The sequence below is a fragment of the Ursus americanus genome, chromosome 11, assembly GCF_024610735.1.
Source record: "Ursus americanus isolate L20-20 chromosome 11, mUrsAme1.1.p, whole genome shotgun sequence".
Lineage (NCBI taxonomy): Eukaryota > Metazoa > Chordata > Mammalia > Carnivora > Ursidae > Ursus > Ursus americanus.
Genome location: NC_142137.1, coordinates 7,389,890 through 7,404,731, shown reverse-complemented (window position 1 = coordinate 7,404,731; position 14,842 = coordinate 7,389,890). Strand labels below are relative to the sequence as shown.

Genomic DNA, 14,842 nt, shown 5'->3' with positions numbered 1-14,842 from the left:
AGCTAGTTAGATTTAATTTATCCACTTAATGTTTGGATTCAGATATCTCAGAAGGCATAAGAAATCAATCAATAAATGCACACCTAAGAGTGGATATCCACTGATCTGGGAGTAAGAAGTCAAATCATTCTAGACATCATAATTAGTATGTCATACTAAACGTACTGAAAGTTAAAATCAGTTTTGGTATTGATATTTGTAGAGAACAATTCCAATTTGATCTCCCCTATACTGTAGTGTTTTCAAAACACTCTACATTCTTTAGCTTCTCATACTTTCAAAGATCAGGAGTGAAATCAAATCACTAGTTTACCAGGTTACAGGAAGAGAGGATCAGAGAAGTATTTTGAGAGTCCTTAGGAAAACATTTTAAGGCTCCAAGTCAGATTGCAAACTCTGATGGAAATAAGGAGAGAAACAAACCTGTGATGACAATCTGATTTGCTTAGACAGTAAATAGTCTCAGGTTATCTCCATGTTACCTACATTTATGTCACCAGCTACTAGTAAAGGTTATAGCGTCACCCACTTATTACGTTGTTACTTAGAGGTATTTCCTCTCCTATGTGTAAGGAAGGTGCCCAAGTATGGGCAAGGGCAAAAAGAACTCCCATTTACTACTACGTGTCAACAAGTATTTCATTAAAGCCTCATAACCAACCTGCAAATAGGGATTAACATCCCTATTTAATATAGGATCAGATCCCTAACATCCCTGTAAGGAAACAGACCGAGAAGCTAAGTGTACTGTCTAACACACACAACTGGTCAGTGGAGAAGCTAGATTTCAACCCATATTCTTCTCGCGCCAGACACCCCTGCAAGGCAAGCAACTTTGATCAGAAGAGCTGATAAAAGTCTACATAACAGAAAGAATGACACATAATGCTGTCAAATATTAGAACAAAGGAAAAGAGCATCCACTTACCCAGTATATCTTTGTGGGTGTAAAAGCGTGTCTTAAATGGCTTGTATTCATGGATCCGTTTGAAGGTTTCCCCAAAAGGGGCTGGTGGAATTATTTTATTACAAACAGCACAGCAAACAAAGCTTGTGTAATTCGGATTTCTGATCATAATTAAATTTTAGATGTATTTTACTATGTGCAGTTAAAGTACTCTTATAATATGAAAAAAAAGTTTTAAGAAAAGCTAGAAGTTTAAGAAAGCTGGAAGAGGTTCCAGGTTTTAGGACAATGTTAGAAGCTGGTAAGAATGAAATGATTTGCCATGATTAGGTAGTAGTTGTGTGCCTAATGGCAAAGAATGGTACTGAAAGCCTTTGTCATATAAGGTATGGGCACTGGATTTGGGAAGATTTAAGCAGTGGCTCTCTTCCAGCTCTAGCATTACATTGTTAACTTACTTAGCAACTGTTGCTAGGTAAGACAAGCTTTGCTCATAAAAGCAACTACAAATAATGACAAAAGAAGCATGGTATAGCCATTCATTTCCCAGATATTCTCTGTACTAGTTTCCTTTTGCTGCTGTAACAAATTACCATACATTTAGTGATTTAAAACAACACAAATTTATTTTCTTGCAGTTCTGGAGGTCAGAAATCCAAAGTGAGTCTTACAAGGCTAAAATTAAGGTGTTATCAGGGCTGGTTCCTTCTGGAGGATTTAGGGGAGAGTCTTTCCTTGCCTTTCTCACCTTCTAGAGGCCACCAAATTCCTTGGCTCATAGTCTCACATCACGTAGTCTTTTCTATGCCCGTGGGCATGGTGACATTGCTTCTTCCTCTGATCCTCAGCCTCCTTCTTACAAGGATCTCTGTGACTGTATCATCAAACCCATATGGATAGTAAAGGATAATTTCCTCATCTCAAAATCCTTAACTTGATCATATCTGCAAAATCCCTTCTGCCATATAAGGTAACATATTCACAGGTTCTAGGAATTAGGATCTGAACATCTTTGGGGGTGGGGAGCAGGGGAATCATTATTCAGCCACTTTCTGTCTCTGTTCTTTTCTTTTCCCCCCTTCCTTCCCTTCCTCCCTCTTCCTCTCCCCTTCCTTTCCTTCCCTCCCTCCTTCCCTCCCTCTCTTCCTTCCTTCCTTCCTTTTAAATGGTTTATTTAAACAACTGATTTCTTTCAGGCCAGCAAAGGAGAGAACTTAATCTTTTCTCAGGTTATCTACAAATGTGATGTTTTGGTGTCATGGCAATAAAACTGAGAAACATCACAGTTATCTTAAAGGAAAAATTACTTTCCTTTAGTCAGCACTCCTTCAGTCAGATTTTTAAAAAGCCTGGTTTGTAAAATCACGTAGTTAAGTAATTTGTTGTCCTTATTTAAAAATGGAAAGTCCTGCATCCCAAGAACCACCTCCACGCCTGAAAAAGTAGGAAAGATTGGTCACCCTATGGAGGATAAGGCTACAAACCAATAAATAACTTCACTGTTTATTCAGGAAATTCTTGAAAATCAATTTACCAATGGACCAGCTTGCTCCTCTGGGCAAACAACTCTTCTATCAGAACAGATTACTTCCCTGGGCAAAAAAGGTCACCTACCGCTTATTAATGGTTTACTTACCGAGACTTGCTTCAAGACCTGAGTTTGCCTAATCTCAGCCAGATTCCCACACTGAAAGACCTTCCTTTAACCACTTGAACCCTGACCCCAAAATGCTATACATCTCATGCCCAGACCATTCCCTTCTCAGACATTGTCAAAGTGGCATTTTCCCTTAGAGAATGAATGAGAACATCAACACACAGCCAGACAGCCTTTCACACTCTGCACACAAAGCCTGTGCTGTCACTTGTAACCACCCTGTAAAAAGTATCATAGTTAGGTTACTTGATCCTAAAATTCAACGTGATTGTTCCCTCCCATTATTTTTCACAGCTGTGCACCTTACTGAATCTACTGCATAGGTGTCAACAAATATTTCATTATAGCCTCATAACCAACCTGCAAGATAGGGATTATCTATGAGAGAATAGCCCAATGCAATTGGAGTTTTTCTTTAGAAAAAACAAAAGTATATTATACTGAGGTATGATGTTTTTGATTACAACAAATGTTATCTATTTTAGTTTTTGTAAATTAATGTTACAATGATATTATAAACACAAAATCAAATTTTCTTATGGTTATTTTCCAATAACCAAAAGCAACAACACAATCCTATTAATGTCGGATCCCTAACATTCCTATAAGGAAACAGACCGAGAGGCTAAGTGTACTGTCTAAGGCACACAACTGGTCAGGGGAGAAGCTAGATTTCAACCCATATTCTTCTCGTGCCAAACGGACACCCCTGAAAGACAAACAACTTTGATCAGAAGAGCTGATCTGAGTGTATACAGCAGAAATGACACATGTGAATACAGATGTCTCATGACTTACGGCTGCTGTGTGCATTTCCCATTGCCCTTCTGTGCTTCGAAGGTCTCTTGATAGTTCACCGAACTACTATCTCCCCACCCCAAATATCAACTTATTTTGTTGAATAATAGACTAATTCTAAAAGATGACAGTGTGACATTAAATGCGTAAGTTGAAAATAAAAGAATTCTGGTTTAACAGCCAAAGTGCCCTGGGAAACCAAAAGCAAAAGATAATACTTTAAATTAAAAGGCATTTTATACCATTTAAGTGCATTTTAAACTGATTTAGTGTACTATATAGAGAGACATAGCAAAGAAATATTTAGGGCTCAGAAATAAAGATTTGATTTAGTTGCATATAGAGAACTCAATTAGTTAAGCTCTTTAATATCCACAAACAAGACATAATTGCATTTTCACATCTTACAAAACCACAATAAAGTACTGGAAATTAAAAGCTCATACTATTATGATAAACTCTGCGAATGCCGTTATTGTTACTTGGTAATAATAAATGAAACAAAATTTCATAGGTGAGATTTATTACTGAGCCCCAATTACAGGGATTTGAAAAATAGGGTAAAAATCTACAAATGAAACATGTCCAGAACCCTTGTCAGAAAAATCTAAATTATACAAGGTAAACCCAGGAGAGTAAGAAGACCTTCTTTTCTTATCTGTTGAATAGTTCTAGTTTTAAAATAACCATAAGAAAATTTGGTTTTATGTTTATATTAATTTACAAAAACTAAAATAGATAACATTTGGCTGTAATCAAATAAAAACATCATACCTCAATATAATATACTTTCTTTTTCAAAGAAAAACTCCAATTGCATTGGGTTATTCTCTCATTTGTTCATGTTAGTAGTTGAGTGGGACTACCTTTTCAAAGGAAATAAAATTCTGGACCGAAAATAGCTGAAATGGAGTGCCAAAATATATGAGCCATATGTGATTCTGTAAAAATTATCTGTCTTGAATGTTGACTACAGGTTTTATAATAATTTACAATTTTTTCTTTCTTTTTTTTCCCCATAAATACAGGTTCTATGCCAGGAAGAAAATGAACATTGCCTTTGCAAATAGCAAAACAAAACAAAACCCTCACAACAGTTGCAAATGCACAATTCACCCTACAATATTAAAATACCCTGCAAATTTAACAGCACTGGGTACTTTATTATATAGAACTTAATAATTAAAACGATATCCATTCTCCTAGCACTTTGATACGAGGACTTAATAAAAGAACAACATTGAGAAGCTCCTGCTGTGGAGAAGAATGAGGTAAAGGACTGCAGCCTCAAGGCCTGGCTGCAACTGCTACCTTCTTTCCTCATCAACACGTTCCAGAACAAGAAGCTGATACCATGCACCCACAGTCTTTCCTTCGAAGATTTCAGAGCCCTTTACGAAGCTCCATCTGTGGTATCCAGCACTATTAATCCCATTTAGATGTCCTCCTCCTCATGTAACTGTGTCCCTCACTGTCAATAGCTTCGTATAGGTCTTTTGTGTTCTCTTGTGTCGCATGTAGATAACCAATATAAGCCACGCAAAGCGAAAGGGTTATCAATCCAAAAGCCATTACAGGTTTGTTCTGCCAAAGAAAAAAAATGATAAATCCTCATTAAGACTCATAATTTAAGGAGACCCAAATATCCACTGCACTTTCCTCTTGACATACCAAGTCTTTATTACCACACTAGCATTGCTCTGGTGATATTTTCCATTATAATAATTTACTCAGTTCCTTATTCAATTAATTCAGCTCCTGATAATTCAGAGATCAGAGAAGACTCTCGCTTCTCCTCTCCAGTCTTTCTCCTGTGTATAGCCTGGATCTCAGGCCTCCACCTACAGGATGGTGGTGGTTGGGAGAGGTGCGAGGGAAACGAGGCATGGAAATGGCTCTGGTGCTCAGAGTTTTCACCATTATCTGGTGACATGGAGTAGTTGCTTAACTTGCCTGAATCCAAGCTTCTCCACTGGCAAACCTTCAATTAGTTAATCTTCTTAGGAAGTGAGGAATGAAGTATATATGCTACTCTTCTTGCCTGAGTTCATGGATCACTAGCAAAAAGCCTCTCATTTTCACGTCATATATTAAGTGCAGCAAAAATAACAATGTAGGGGCGCCTGGGTGGCACAGCGGTTGAGCGTCTGCCTTCAGCTCAGGGCGTGATCCCAGCGATCTGGGTTCAAGCCCCACATCAGGCTCTCCCGCCATGAGCCTGCTTCTTCCTCTCCCACTCCCCCTGCTTGTGTTCCCTCTCTCGCTGGCTGTCTCTATCTCTGTCAAATAAATAAAATCTTTAAAAAATAAAAAATAACAATGTATACACTCTTCTCTGGGAACCTAGTCTATAACCTCAAGAAATTTAGTGATTGGGGCAGATACTATGCTGTTATAATAACCTTGATTAACTGCTGAAAAATCCAAGACCGTAAGAGACAAAGTGATGTAACTTTGAAATTGGAACAAAAAAGTACGAAAAGATGTTCACAACTCTAAGGAAATGTTTTGTCCTGTCTATAGTGTAACTCAGATCTTTCTTTTTGTATGTTCACACTCAACAAATTAACCTTTCTTAAGGTCAGTGTGAGTGCACAGTAGTGATACAAGTTTCAATTAGTATTTTCTGCTTCTGTCACATCTGTTACATTACTATTTCAAATCCTAATCATCAAAAGAATAAAGGTCGAACTTTTTCACTTGGATGGACACATAAGAAAGGCCACAAGCTCAAAGGATTTAAATCTACAAATCTTGAGATGCACTTGGCAATTAAAACAAATTTCTTCAAAGGTTTTAAGACATTCTACCTTGACTTAATGATTTGATTGTTAAACTGACCTATTTAACTTTAAAACAGTTTACACTGGCAATTATGTTACTTATATTCTAACCAAATTCAATATATTTAAATATATTGTATAATATTTTACTTCATTTACATTTATTTTAAAATAAATTTGTATTTATTTAAAAATAAAAATGGTCAAATATATTCAAAACTTTGCAACAAGAATATAAATGATTAGCTAACTCCCTTACAATGTACAAGAGTATGTTTGAAACTTTTCATATTTGCAATACCCCTTAAGTAAAAATATTATAATAAGAGCTAGAATTGTAGTCTGTAAGAATGATCAGATTTTCATTGTTTAGATCTTATTTACTTAATAGTACCTGATCAAACAACAAATATTTCCTTCAAATTAGTGCAACTATGAAAATAAAATTTTAAATAGGAATTTGAGAAGTTGATCTATTAAAGGGTAACTATATTCTGTTAAAGTTCTCAAATACCCTCAAAATAGTTTTATATGTGTATTTAGAGAAATAGCATTTAAAATTTTCCTTCCACCTGCTTTTATTCAGAGAGGTCTTATTAGTCAACATAAAATTTTCATGATACAATCAAATGTTACAAGAAAATGAAAACTTTGTATTTCTGACAGCCTAGTTAAACTGAACATGTCTTATCCTGGATATATTTCTTACAGGTTTTATGAAGAGCTCTGGATTCACAGCTCGAAATAAGGTTGTTGTGCGGGCCCCTCTGAGTCCTGGGTTTCGGAAGTCTTTCTCTTTGGATGGTTCCTTTTTAAAGCCAGGAGACTCAGGTGCTGAAGACATCTTCTTGACTAATGATGATTTATTACCTAAAAATTAAAAAAAAATTTTTTTTCCTTCATGACCATGTTTTTTTTTGATAATGTTCTTTAAAAAATCATTCTGTACTCAATCATTTTTTTGAATTCCAGTCCAGATATATACCAAAGTGATTGCCAATTATTTTAATTTTATTTTTTTATTTTTTTAAAGATTTTTTACTTATTTATTTGACAGAGACAGCCAGCGAGAGAGGGAACACAAGCAGGGGGAGTGGGAGAGGAAGAAGCAGGCTCCTAGCAGAGGAGCCTGATGTGGGGCTCGATCCCAGAACGCCGGGATCACACCCTGAGCCGAAGGCAGACGCTTAACGACTGTGCTACCCAGGCGCCCCGCCAATTATTTTATTACTTTGTATAACATGTACTTTGTATGGTGCTTTAAATTTTGTTTGGTAAAACAATTATTTTATTTCTCATCTCTTAGAACAAACCAGCGAAATGGGCAAAAGTTGTTTTCCTACTTTCACAGAAGCCTGGAGAATTGTTCCTTGGTCTGAGTCACATTGTATCTTGTTATATGAAAGGGGTCCTAAGGGTAAGAGGGGCTGGGGGTAATCCATATCCTTCTTTATTTCCTCCCATTTTCTCTTCCTCACCTTCCAACAGCCGAAAGCCCACTAGCACTCCTCAATTTCTCCCACAGCTTCCCCCCTGGCCCATGCTCCTTAGCTTCTGCTGGCCGACCCAAGCATGACTACCAAGCAGTAAGGGCAAGTAGTTATTTTCAGTCCTCATTTGCCTGTCAGTGACTTTCTGGGAAGGACTGGTCTATCTTCTCAATCTGAATATCCTTTTATTTTCCTCTTAATTACTCCATCCTATTAAATCCAAATGTGTCTTTTGGCTTCCAGTACTCCCAGCTAGAGTGTCAATATTTTGTGAATATTCTCTTCTAGGTACTATTAAGCAAAAGCTTATTCTTATCATTCCCACCACCTACTGCTGGGGAGGGTTGGAAGGGAAGAGGTAGGCAAAGAGACCTTCCAAAGGCTGAAATTAATGACATATATAATAAAATTCTCTGGGGAAAATGCTGTAACCCTACCATACAGTAAATGTCATGAAACAAGAATCAAACATTCATATTTAAACACTCATTGGGGCTTTGCTCATACAAGGATTAAGTCTTCCATTTTACAGACTTTATAAAAGCAATATTTTTGCACCTTTATTAATTATGGAGAAAATTAGGAGTTCAGTTTTTTTTTAACTATTTTATTTCTTTTTTTAAGGAAGAATTTTATTTATTTATTTATTTGAGAGAGAGCGAGCATACACCGGAGGAGAAAGGCAGAGGGAGAGGGAGAAGCAGACTCCCTGCTGAGCAGGGAGCCAGACAAGGGGCTCAATCCCAGGACCCTGAGATGATGACCTGAGCCAAAGACAGACGTTTAACCAACTGAGCCACGTAAGCCACCAGGAGTTGCTTTTCAAAACTTTTTATTGAAGTGGTTACTTCGTCTATACCACTTAGTTGGATAAACACCTCATCAGATACACCTACTTGAAGGAAAGGATTCTCAACGCTCCCTATACTCGCCAGGGCTTCTGAAATACTCACTGTTACCTGTTCCATCATCCACTGGATGTTACGGTTGTCACTGTCCTCTTCATTATCATCATCATCATCACTTTCTGGCTCCACTCTGACATTGGTTAGCGCTCCTATAGCAATTTTTGGATTTGCTAACTCTTGGAAAATAGTTCAACTGCTATCTCTAGCCACAAAGTCTTTGAAATCAAACTGGTTTGGGAGACTAAGGGAGATAGCAATTAAGTACCAGACTATTTCAAATGCCATGCTTGGTTTGCAGTCTTTCAGGTTGACCTCAAGGGATTCCACAGGAATCATGCCTGTTTTCTCCCAAAATTTCATTATGTGGATGGCTCTACATGTAGACCACCAGATCTCAGCAATCATACCAATAGCTAGCTTCATTCTATTTTCTCCGTTTTCTCTTTACCATCTAAATTTAGAAAGAGTTGTTTCAGGGGCTCAGTCGTTAAGCATCTGCCTTCAGCTCAGGTCATGATCCCAGGGTCCTGGGATCGAGCCCAGCATCAGGCTTCCTGCTCAGTGGGAAGCCTGCTTCTCCCACTCCTCCTGCTTTGTTCCCTCTCTCAATGTCTCTCTCTGTCAAATAAATACATAAAATCTTAAAAAAAAAAAAAAGAGTTGTCTCAGAAGTGTGCTTTCACTGTGAAAATTATACTCCCATCCAATGGCTTTAGAATGGCTCATGCAGTTCAATCGGAAAAACTCAACACGTGCATGATCCAAGCATAGGAGTGTGCTGTAGGCAGAGCAACTGTCTACCAGCAGGAGGATATGGTGTTTTGCTCCTTCCATTCTCTTGTCAACATTTCCCGGCCATTCATTAAATAAACCTCTCATCCTTCAGGTACATGTACTGGCTTGTAATCACAGGGGAGCAAACGAGATTTCTGAAGCACTGAGGGTAAACTGACTTGCCAATGACAAGCAGTCTCACCCTTTCTGTCCAAGATGCATTACAGCGGAACAGAGCAATCATCAGTCTTTGTTTAGATCTTTTGCAAAGTCCACCTTAGCCATGAAGTATATGTGGTAACAACTCATAAAACACAATTCATCAGCATTTCAAACATCATTCAAACTGTAACTAGCAATTGTTTTTTTTTTTAATTTTTCCTGTATGCAAGTTAGTCATTTTCTCCACTAGAACACTGGGTTTTGTTTTGCTTTTCACAATAGACAACTTATGAAACAATTCCATAACATGTCTGAAATTTGTTCAGCCAGAATACACTCGCTTGAAACTCATCATGTCCAAGGCTGGCAAAAAATCCACTTTCTGCTGACCAAAAGGTCCACCTATGTGCCTGTGTCCTGCAGTAACTTTAAAAAAAAAAAAATTAAGCTTATTTATTTAAGTAATCTCTACACCCAACACCCTACAGGGGGCTCAAACTTACAACCCCAAGATCAAGAGTTGCCTGCCCTTCTGCCTGAGCCAGCCAGGTGCCCCGTCTTGAACTAACTTCTTGATACTACACAAAAACAGTTATAATAGGGACTTGGCATTTCCTTCTGCTTTAGGCCCAGAACCCCTTTAACTTCCTCTTCATTTATGGCCTAATCTTTCAATAATATAGGGGGAGGGATGGTAAATTCCTTTGCTACTCCTCCTTTATTATGGCAACAACCTACTCCTATTGTTTTCATTTCCTTCTATGAAAACTGCTAGCATTTCATCTTTCTCTCTCTGCCATGACAGCAGGGTAGATGGCATGTACTAATGCATTTGGAATTTAAGTGTCGAATGCTGGTCACCAGATGCCTAAGCCAGGTGCCAGTGATGTTTCTACTTAAGTTAATAACATGACTGACTGTAATATGGAAAAGAAAATTCAGAAAGAAGCAAACGTTAAAGTCGAAGCAATTGGCTAAGCCCATAAAAAATGTGAGGCAGGAAATAGTTAACACAATAGCCATGTTAAGACTAAATCACAGCCTGAGTATACTGCTACTTGAAACTGGGGCATTCGATAAAAATACTAGGAAGGCCTGAAAAAGCAAATACACAAAGGCCAGTCATTCTAACCATAAACTGACAAGGTGGCATTTTCCTTCAATTATTGAGAAACTGCTGCATGTAATTAAAACAAAGATATTCAGTACACTATGGTTTAAAATTGTTTACTGGGAAGAAAAACAAGGTAACGCGGAAGCTGGGTATGACGGCACATACTGTAAAGCTCAGAAGGGTCCTCAAACCACAGTTGATCACTTATATTCTTTGTTGATGAAAATGTGCCAAGAATTGAGGATGGTTAATTCAATCCTTACCTCAAGTCCAAAAACGAGAGGGGGGGGGGACAGGGAGAGAGATTTCACTATTTTAATATCAAAGGGATGAAAAAAAAATGTAAAAATCAAATCAAATCAAAGGGATGCAGTGATCGTCAATGTCCAAATTCAACCTACATGAAATGTCTGTAAAAACTACAGATTAAGGGGCGCCTGGGTGGCACAGCGGTTAAGCGTCTGCCTTCGGCTCAGGGCGTGATCCTGGCGTTATGGGATCAAGCCCCACATCAGGCTCCTCCGCTATGAGTCTGCTTCTTCCTCTCCCACTCCCCCTGCTTGTGTTCCCTCTCTCACTGGCTGTCTCTATCTCTGTTGAATAAATAAATAAAATCTTTAAAAAAAAAAAAAAAACTACAGATTAAGAGTGTTCTAACATGAATTGTACCCAGCAGGGAGCCCAACACAAGGAGCCCAAACCCCAATGTGGGGAACCCAATGCAGGGATTGAACTCACGACCCTGAGATCAAGACCTGAGCTGAGATCAAGAGTTGGACCACCCCGGAGCCCCTGTAATGACTTTTTTGCAAGATTCCTTGGTCTCCTCTTTTCCTTAGCAGAACCTATGTTTTCTTTGTAATGAATGAAGTAAGTAAATAACTAAGGCAGTATTATACTGCAATCTCCAGACATCCATATTCACCTTAATAATACATTATTTATGTTAAACTTTTTACCAGAAATGACAAAGAATACCTGAACTGGAAGCCACCAGAAATGTTTATTAAAGGGACATTTACAAATTAAGGGATTACCTACCATATTACATTTGAAAAGATTTCATATACCACAATTTTCATCATTTGTGATACTTTCTGCAAAGTACATAAGTAACATTTTCCACTAAATATCGGTCTTTTATCAGATATGGTATAAGACCGCTCAATTTTATTGCCTTTTTCTTAAAGATTTTATGTATTTATTTGAGAGAGAAAGAGAGGAGGATCAGAGGGAGAGGGTCACTCCCACGACCCCGAAATCATGACCTGAGCTGAAATCAAGAGTCAGACACTCAACTGACTGAGCCACCCAGGGGCTCCTATTGTTTTTTATGAGCCACAGTCACTTAAGATGTTATAATAGTTCCCCCCAAAATTGCATGAATTTGTTTACACAATCTATTGAACAAAGAAATCTTAACAACATTCTACACCTTAAATAAAAAAATATAGATTACTGAGTCCAAAAAGGGCTTTAGTAGCCAAAAATTTGTTACATATAACTATAAGAAACAAAACAACACAAAATCTTTTCGTGTAGAAAGTTCTTTTGAATCTCTTCACATGACTGGCCCACGGAGCTATAGATACATGGTTGGAGCAGAAATTCAAGATGTGTTGGTTGGATAAGTAAAGCATATAGAGTGCAAAACCTTAGTTGTCTGTTCACAGATATGTTCACTGTCAAAACTTTTGGGGAAGACAAATATGTACATCGAAAGTAAACTTTTAATCTAGAAGTAAAAGCTGACTATTTTCAAGTGCAGAGCTAATATAAATTCCATTTTTAAAAGGTGCAAAACTAATCATAAAATCAAAGCACAGCAATAATCTAACATCACCACTCAAATGAACTGTACCTAAGACAAAAACATCTATTTAACATCTAGCACACTTCCTTTAGAACTTCTTGTCTTCCCTCCCATAACTTTGTCCAACTTCTCCCCTTACTCTTTTGTTTCCACTGCAAGTAACCAGCACTTACTTATTTGCGTATGATATTAACCAATCTCTACTTAAACTCACTTTCAAGATAGGTTTATTTCTAAGCTAGGAAAAAAACCCTCATTTATTGTGTTAAAAAGGGAATCACACAAAACAAACACACACACAGAGTCTGGCAGGGATGATGGAAACTTGGCATTGCACTGCTCCTGGTGAAGCAATTTGATTAGTCTGTGTGTGGGCCCACTTGCAAAATACTCAATAAATCAGGTATCCAAGGGGCCACCCTCGGCTGGTGCAATCTATCCAGGAGCCCCTACTCATATTTCTTCTTCATTTTTCCATCACTCATTTCTTGTTCCCTTATTGACAAATGATATGAAACTGTCATTTATAGATTTTTTAAAAAATAGAGTAAGATTTTTCATATCTACCTGTAAATAAAAATTATCTAAATTAAGCTGCATTTACTTCATATGTCCCTCCCTGGTAAAAAGTTCACCTTTTTCTTCTTCCCACCTTCTTGTGAAGGAAATATGTAACGGGAAAAGGAAGCAGCAGAGTGAAAGGATGCCTCCTTACACATCTCATGGTCATTCACACCTCAAAGTGTGAGTGAGAATGGTGCCCTCCTGGAATTAATAATAATGTACAATGTGTGAGGCTGTACAATATAGTCCTAGACAGTCTGAACTATCATTTTTTGATGATTTTCCCTCCTTTACTAAAATTCTTGCTCAGGCGGATGATCCAGAATGTATTTAGCAACCGATACTAAACAATTCACTGGCATGACTATCTATATTACATTGTACATGGAAATTAGACCAAGATAGAGAGACCACGAGTTACTTTAGGGAAAAATTTAATCTTCAGATATTCATTTTTGAAATCAGCAGCTCAACAGAAGATGTCAAAACAAAATTATCAGAATTATAGAATGTTAGTGAGAAGGAACCTTAGCAATAATCAAAGCCTTTCTTTTAAGACTTAGGGAATTCTAAAATGGACAAAATATTTTGGCGAGATATAAAATACACTTGTTATTTTAGTTTTACATACCACACTATCTTAATATTTAAGAAAATCATTTGAAGGCTGGGACAGAGCACCTTAAAAAGAATTTAAATTAGAATAAACAAGTTTGGGATAGAATCAGAGGGCTTTATGTCTTAAGGGGATTCAGCACAGCCTCAAATTCTAACTTTGTGACGTATAAGCTGGAGGTCTTGGAATAAGTGACAACCTCTGTGGGCCTCAGTTTCCACCTAAATGGGTAATGTTATCTACTGCACAGAACAGCTGGATTGCCTGAGATAACACTTTTTAAAGGACATAACAGATGTTCAATAAATGATAGCTATTGTCATGCTTACCATCTAGTCCAATTCCTTTTTTAAAATAGAGAAGCCTAGACCCAAACGGACTGTCTTTGCCAATGGGAGTGAGATAATCCAGGTCTCTCAATTTCCAGCCCACCCCTATTCCACGACTTCACCCCCACACACTCCAAAATCGATAAGGTACTGCATTTACAAGTTATCACCGGAATTTCAAAACATAAAATTGTAATCACTTAAATTTTTAAAATGGATTCTGTATTTGTGTTTTGATGTAAAAAAAATAAACACTGTTTAAGAAAGTCTCTAGAATGTACCGTACCCGAGGGAGGGAGAAAGGTTTTCACAATGGCTGTTACAGTCTGAGGCTGGAAAGTATCACCGAGGTCTACTCCCCTCCCCACATTGTGGTACCCACACGATAGCCGGCTATTACTCAGACAGATGCATCTGAAAAAGAAACTCCAGAAAAAGAAACTGAATTCAATTAAGTTCCAGACACTGCGCTGCAAGGGGAACACGTGGCTTTTCACGCAGTTACTGACGGAAGGAGACACTTCATGTGAAAACAATTCCAACAGCTCTGCCCCCTAAATAGGAGTTCGGTGGGCTGGGCCACCGAGAAACTGCCCAGAAAATGGGAGGATGCTTGTGTCCGTGACCAGTGTCGGGATTCGGGCACGCGAGGGGCGGGAAATGGGCCCTATGGGACCAGGGATCCTAAAGACGGTTCAGAGCGCCCACGGAGTGGCGACGATTCGGGGTGCTCGGGACAACGCCGTCAGGTCCGGCGCACCTGGGAATGAGGCCCGCACTTCGGCCGCCGCGCCAAAGCCAGAGACCAGAGCGTGGTGGGGAAGCCGCCCTATTCCCCCACGTCAGCCGCCACCGCTCACCTGCCGCGAGGTCACCTCCCCTAACCGTCCTCTCAGCCGCCCTCGTCTCCGCCTGCGGGACAGAGCG

At 38.4% G+C, this 14,842-nt stretch overlaps 2 protein-coding genes across 5 annotated transcripts in view; both read right to left on the bottom strand.

Moving 5' to 3' along the window:
• The window catches only part of C11H6orf163 (chromosome 11 C6orf163 homolog), a 21,798-nt gene extending 16,997 nt beyond the window's left edge, over positions 1-4,801 (bottom strand). The window contains exon 1 of one of the 2 annotated variants that reach the window (XM_087865307.1): positions 4,674-4,801. In XM_087865307.1, coding sequence (XP_087721433.1) covers positions 4,674-4,686 — 13 coding nt within the window. In that variant the 5' untranslated portion in view covers positions 4,687-4,801. Of the gene's footprint in view, positions 1-928; positions 4,151-4,673 lie in introns of those variants that run through there. The other variant, XM_045771965.2, reaches the window with a different exon arrangement.
• On the bottom strand, positions 4,302-14,842 carry SMIM8 (small integral membrane protein 8). 3 transcript variants are annotated; one of them, XM_087865308.1, is made up of 4 exons: positions 14,776-14,814; positions 14,202-14,341; positions 6,855-7,015; positions 4,302-4,946 (listed from the first exon to the last, which is right to left on the bottom strand). In XM_087865308.1, the coding sequence occupies exons 3-4, from the start codon at positions 6,987-6,989 to the stop codon at positions 4,788-4,790; spliced, it is 294 nt and encodes a 97-aa protein (XP_087721434.1). In that variant the 5' UTR covers positions 6,990-7,015; positions 14,202-14,341; positions 14,776-14,814; the 3' UTR covers positions 4,302-4,787. The 3 variants fall into 3 exon arrangements, with proteins under 3 accessions (XP_087721434.1, XP_087721435.1, XP_045627920.1); XM_087865309.1 differs by having other exon boundaries at positions 14,202-14,329; positions 14,776-14,803; XM_045771964.2 differs by lacking the exon at positions 14,202-14,341 and having other exon boundaries at positions 14,776-14,842.